General features: G+C 40.7%; 1 protein-coding gene across 1 annotated transcript in view; it reads left to right on the top strand.

Moving 5' to 3' along the window:
- POLA1 (DNA polymerase alpha 1, catalytic subunit) overlaps positions 1-6561 on the top strand; it is a 205493-nt gene extending 198932 nt beyond the window's left edge. The window contains exon 37 of the mRNA XM_074858590.1: positions 5251-6561. Coding sequence (XP_074714691.1) covers positions 5251-5423 — 173 coding nt within the window. The 3' untranslated portion in view covers positions 5424-6561. The remainder of the gene's footprint in view (positions 1-5250) is intronic.

Raw genomic sequence — 6561 nt, 5'->3', positions numbered from 1 at the left:
AGTTCGTCGTATACTCTCGTGATAGGAAGACTGTGATCACATTAGAATTGCTTTGGCTTCCGATTATATGAAGACCCAGAATGGATGGAGGTGCGAACCTGGCAGTCTGGAGAGCAAACGTGGCCCTTGTCATCAACAGCCTGTTATTTTGTAGGGCTATGTGGTTTAGAAGTTAGTACGAGTTGGGAGGTTTATTTTCTTCAGCAAAAAACAAGAATCATTTAAGACTTAGGTTAGTAAATCTCCCTCTTTAGGCCAGTGAACTGGCATCGCTGACAGATATTTGAGGAGAGCACTGTCAAGACAGGATAATATAATTGCTCTATAGTCTAATTTGATTGTATTTAATTAGAAATAAAGAAGCAAGTATGTTAGAGGCTTACACGTCTGTTCATTAAATTACTGTTGACTTTTTTCATTGACATTCCATAAATGGCAAAGTTAAGGTTAACAGTATAAATAGGGGTGCTGAGGATTATGAAAGGGGAACCCATGCAATTAAAAAAAAATGGCTTACATAACCTGATATCATAATAGACAGAATATTTATTTAACTTGCAGTAAATTGACACACCTCTAGACAGAGACAATTATGACTGACTGTAAAACATCTGACAGAACCAATTATGACTGACTGTTGTTTGCTACCTTTGCACAGAAATAAATGAAACACAGATATTTGGAACAGAGACTGCTGCCTGTGTGTCTAAGCTTGCTGTAATTAAAATACAATAACCAGTAGGCGATGTAAAAAATTCAGTAGGTAATTTAGTATGTTCTTTAACTCTTTAAATAAAAGTGTGTGAGAGAGATGATGCTGTACATAAATGATACTCCGCAGCTTTTTTTGTGCACTCCCAGACAAACCAACATTTTGGCACTATGCTCATAGGCACCTATGTTGTTTCTCATGTACCCGGTGCAGATACACGTACACAAATACAAAGGAATGCAAATATATTTTTACTTCTCACTCTGAAGAGCAGGCTATCAACAGAATAATCAGGAGGCGAGAGTTTAATAATATGACACAGTTCAGTTGTCCAATCAGTAGGAGAAAAAACGGAAGACTTTTACCGAGCCACATCTTAGGGAATCCAAGAACAAAAGTTCTTGATCCTGACTATCAGGTTATTCAGTGTCATTGTAATAGGAATGAAGAGAAATTGCAATAAATGGAAAACACATGGCCAGGTACAGATAACCTCCAAATATTTCCATCCTTGCTTCCAGCATCGGTGCAACAGTATGGGGTAAATGGATTTCAGGTGCCTTTTAAATTTTTTTTCCCCCGAAATAATATAAAAATATATCTAGGTAGCTAACCAAGGTCTTGGATGGAGTGCTGAATTTGACAGGGATATCCAGAAGTTCAGACTGTTTTGTGAAGGGAACAAGGGGGCAGTTATGTCGGGGGGAGAGGGGGTTAACTGCATGCTTGGTGATACGATTCTAAAATCTTTACCAGAGTCAGTGATTTATTAACGTTAGAGAATACAGTACCTGAATTTTAATTATATATAGTCAGAAGCACATATTCCTTTTTTTTTTTTTTTTTTTTTTACATTTCTATTAAAATAATTGTGGTTTTCATTTGTGTATTTGTTTTGGTAGTATCTTTTGTATGCTCTCCACATGTATACATGTATACACATACTCTTCATGTATAGGTGTATATGCATTCTGCAGCAGTGGTCATCTTAAAAGATTGATTGCCACTGAACTTGGATATTACTAAAACAATGATGGGGTGATAATAGATACAGAACTATTTTAGAACGTGACTGACTACTGAAAGGCAATTTCACTCAGTTTGTATAGCTTAGGTTTCAGAAGGCCTTAGGCGCATTATTGATTAAATTCTCATTTAGGAAGAAAGTAGGAGCTTTTATATGCATCTCTAAGTTGGATGGTATGGTAACTTGAAGGTATTGACTGGCTGCGTGATATACGACGGTCACAGTTGTCTTTTACTCAGAGGAGCACAGAGTGATGCTGGTTGTCATTCTTACTCTGCTGTGTGGCAGCGTAAATAGTCCCCTTTCTAACCAACCTGGTGGGAAAAGTCAATATCCCATCAGCAAAGGAGGTAAACACATCAGGAGCTGTGTCCTCTCTCATCTTCCCCTGCTCTGTATTACTACAGTTCTTTAAATCTCTTCTCCCCAGTCATCAGATGCACTTGTGTCATTCAAATGCATGGTGTGGCTGTGCTGCAGGCGCAGCCGCTGCCTGCCTCTCCTCCCGGCGCTCCCGGCTCCCATTCTCTTATAATTGAAACTTAAAATTGGCCTCATTACTTCAACGAGGCCCCTCATATTTCTCCATTTTTTTCAGTCCACCCTTTCCTGCTTGCCTCTATGAGGGTAATTGCATCTAAGAAATGTTTGAAGCGTACTGTCAGAAAGGTTATCACATATAATTGAAGTTTAGATTTAAGGGGGGGGCGGGGGGGAGCTAGGCACTCTGTTAGTGGGACGGCTGGAGCCTGAATTGGAGCTGCACACAGGCCTGTATTTTTGTTCCCTACTTTCAGCCCTGGTTTATTGTTTGCCTGCTTGTTCTCATGATTAATGTGCCTTCCAGCTCTGTTCACATGTGCCAGCTGTTTCTGCACATTGATACATTTCACCTTGGTCCTGAGCTCCGGGAAGCTTTAAACTATTTTAGCCTGGTTTTGAGCTATGAGGATGGTATTTTCCATAGTTGCTTGGTATAAAGAGCATGGTTTTGCTAACATGCGAGCAGTGGCAAATGAACCCCCTTGCTATATGATTTACTTGAAAATAACTAATAAACTACTTTGTGCTGAATTTGTGGCAAAGTGGGTTTGGTGGTTTTATGGATCTGGTTTTTACAGTTTTCAAGATTTGTTTAATTAAACCCTACATTTAAATAATTTCAGGATCATTAAATGTGTTTATGTCGTAGTGACTTCAGACTGTTGATCAACAGATTCTTGCAATCAGTGTTTTTATTGTATTGGTGGTGTAGTTTTAGCAAATTTTATTTCTGCTGGTAGACGTAATGTCATCACTGTCTGGGTAATGGTGAGAGTGTGGTATCTTCAACTAGGTATCTTACTCTGTTTGCTTACTGCTCAATGTGGGCAATATAAGTACCCAAAACTGAATATGACAGCACAATACATACCTTCTTCACAAGGATGCATGAAAGGTGCTTACCAAAGTGCTTTTAATCAACGTGTTCAGTTACTCAAACTGGCGTCGTTAATTTAAATTTTAATTTAATTTTTAAAGATTTGATAGCATCATGCAGAGCAATCGAGTTCAGTGGAACTTTGTGAATAACCTGGAAAACCGAAGCAGGTGGCAATTGATCAGTATAACATTACTGTTTGTATCGTATCCGGTAGTTAATCTGCTGAGCTCATCTTAAAACATCTGAGGCTCTGCAAAAATATTCGTAAATCCTCAGGGAAGAGGAATTCACAAACCCCAAAACTGTGATAGCTATTTCTGTTACCCTGCCTCCCTTCCCTGCCGTCTCCTCGTGCAGCAGTCCTTGACTTGACTGCTGAGACGAAGGTGCGTCCGATGGGACGTCTTCATCTCAGTCACAACCGCAGAAGTGAGTCATCGCAAAAGTGAGCCACTTCTTCCCTTGCTCAAGTGGACTCAAAAAAACAGCATGTCCCTGTCCTCCAAACCCTTCTCTTAAATAAACTCAGCTGTTTTAGAGACAACTAGTTTTTCATCGTAACTTGTGCCATGTAGTAAAAGCCATTCGAGAGGGGATGGAGGCTTCTTTGTTACATGTTCAAAGCGTGAGGAGGGCAGTACCACCATTGTGAAGGTGACAGGAAGAAACCAGAGGACAGCTTTTAGGCAAAGCTAATGAACAACAGGAGGATTGTGTTGGTTGCTTACAAGACACTTGCTTACGATGCGCCTAAATGGCTTGAAAGCTCGACCTTTAAGTACCTGTGCTGTGCTCTTGCAGTTCTGCTTGACCTGGAGTCCCTCCAGCCTGACAGGGGAAACTGACTGGGAGGGCACCTCATCTTGCAATATGTGCTTCTTGTGTGCTCAGTAATGCAGACTGTCCAGCACTGCCTGTTCCAAGGTGTAACTGCAGACTCAGGCTTTTGGGTAGGAGCTGGTGTTTCTAGAACCTGGAGTTGGTTGGAAAGGAGGAGCACAGCTGCACCAGATCTGCATCAAGTTGGCACTGATGTGTATCAGTAGAATATCATTTGTTCTTTTAGTCTTTGTCCACAGCCTTGGTAAAGCAAAAGCCGGACAACCACCCAAACAAAATCCCTGGATTTTTTTTTTTTTTTTGCGTAGCATAAAACATAACAAAAAAACCCAATAAAACTAGAACAGTTTGGACTTTGCTCCTGAAATACGTACAAACTCATGCGTGTGCATGTGAGTTTGCACACACTCAAACATACAAGTGAGTAAATGTCTTGCATTCCAGACATTTCTTCACAGGTATTACTGATCAAGCATTTGGGAATGGCTCTCTTCATTCATGTGTCAGGTGAACCTCATGTCTCCTGGCTGAGATACCAGACATCTTCTCTCCATTTTAGGGTAGGATAGCATGGGATTTCCCCTGTTTGTGCTGCTGCCCTTTTCCTTCCAATGCCTCTGTAGTGCTGAGCATCACAATTCCCATCCTGCACACAAGGTGCGTGTGAGCACGCACAAGATGGGTGGTAAGTCTGTCCCAGGTCATGCCGGTGCTAGCGTTGGGAGCAGCGGGGACGAGAGAAGTGAAGCGTGGTTTCCTTCACTTCTGAAGCCAAACTTGGGCAGAATCTCCCTGCTTCAAACGCCTGGGGACTCTGCATAGTTCTCACTAAGTTAAGGCACCTGTTCATTTTAAATTAGAGCCAGCCCTGCTATCAATTATTGTCTCTGCTGTGGTTTAGTGAACCCCCGTTTCGCTCCAGTTAGACGACATGACTGGGGAAGCGGTGCTTCTTGCCAGCTCCTGGCAGGAGCTGCTGCACCCGCGCTGGCGGGGCTGAGGGAGCTTCAGCCTCGCCACCACGGGCAGGTTCAACACGGCCTCTAACGGGCTGGTACAGCGCGGCAGGGTGGGGGCTCAAGGGGAAGGCAGCCGAAGCTGGGAGAGCTTGCCGTCAATGTTGTCTTTGCTAGCTACGACATTCACCTCATTTTAAAATACCATGATTTGCAGTAGTGGTGAATGCAAAACTACTGTCTTTTTGTGGTCATTTAATCCTCCTCTGTTTTTTTTTCTTTGTTCTTTTAGAGTATTTGAAGAAGAAGCCACTCAGGAGGGAAGTCTCTGAGGCCTACAAAAGACTGAAGAGCACCGTAGACAAATGTCTGTCCATGAGTGGCTACTCAGAAGTGAACCTTGGCAAACTCTTTACCATCAATATAGGAAGATCTGTGGGAGAGTCCAATAATGAAAGACAGTGATTAATTAAAAATGGAGGGAGACAAGAGGCTAGTTCCTCGTTTAACAGTAACGATCTCTTAAGCAATACTCTATTCCAGTGTGCACAGTGATGTTTTAATGATCTTGTCTCTTTGGAGGAGGAAGAACAGAAGATGAAAACGGGATGTATGATTCACATAGACATGAAATATTCGAGGTGGTTTTATCTTCCGTTCTTTTCTTCATTGAGAAGCCAGGGTTATTAAAATACGGAGTAGTTGATTTTTGCAATATATTTGGTTGTGTATTTAGACCTATGAGGGAAAAGGGGGTGGGGGAATTGCTGCTTTAATTGGATAATTCCCAGTGAGAGTTGCTGGAATGTAAGTGATCCTAGACTTTGCTCCAGGGTATTTAGTAGAGGTGCTCTCAGGAAGAGAGGTTAGTAGGGGTCTCAGTAGGAGCACTAATGTTTTGCCTTTTCACAGTTTATCTTCTTCCTGATCATAAACATACCAATTAAAAACAATACTAAACCTAAATGCCTTTAATGTCCTAATACCTTCTGAACAGAGGTAGGGACACTTTACTTTCAAATTTATTAAAGGTAAAGAACGACCGAAACCTGGAGGTGCTAAAAACAAGGACCATCTTTTCATTGAGAGTCTTTCTGTGCATCTTTAAGCATAGTATTTTGCCACGTTGGAAATTTCTATATAGATGTAAAGACACGCACATGTACAAAACCCATTTTGTACATACACGGGACATAAATGTATTTTGTTTCTTTCCATGCGAAGTATTTTGAAAGTAAGCAATCAATAGGGAAAAATATGTTTGGGATGGCATTGTAACCAATAACGGGGGAAGGGAAAGCAGAGAATCATTGTTGCTGTTCTGTAATAATTACTGTATTAGAGGTTTTAAAGGTTTTATAAACAAATCGTATTTTTCATTTACTACTAATAAAATGACAAGCAGATATGACAAGAAAAGAGCATAAATTTGGGTACATGCTTTTGTACACAAAATACTATTGTACTCATGTTTGCCATTGTTTGCAATGTGATATATTGATGTAAGGTTATGAAAATTTTCTTTCAGATCTTTAACAGTATAAAATGTAAAGTTTTCTTAACACTTGAAGGAAAAAAATAAAGTTTTTTTAGTAAAAGAGAA

This window comes from Strix uralensis, chromosome 2 (assembly GCF_047716275.1).
Source record: "Strix uralensis isolate ZFMK-TIS-50842 chromosome 2, bStrUra1, whole genome shotgun sequence".
Lineage (NCBI taxonomy): Eukaryota > Metazoa > Chordata > Aves > Strigiformes > Strigidae > Strix > Strix uralensis.
Note: the sequence above shows the minus strand (reverse complement) of the source record. Positions and strands in the feature narration are given on the sequence as shown.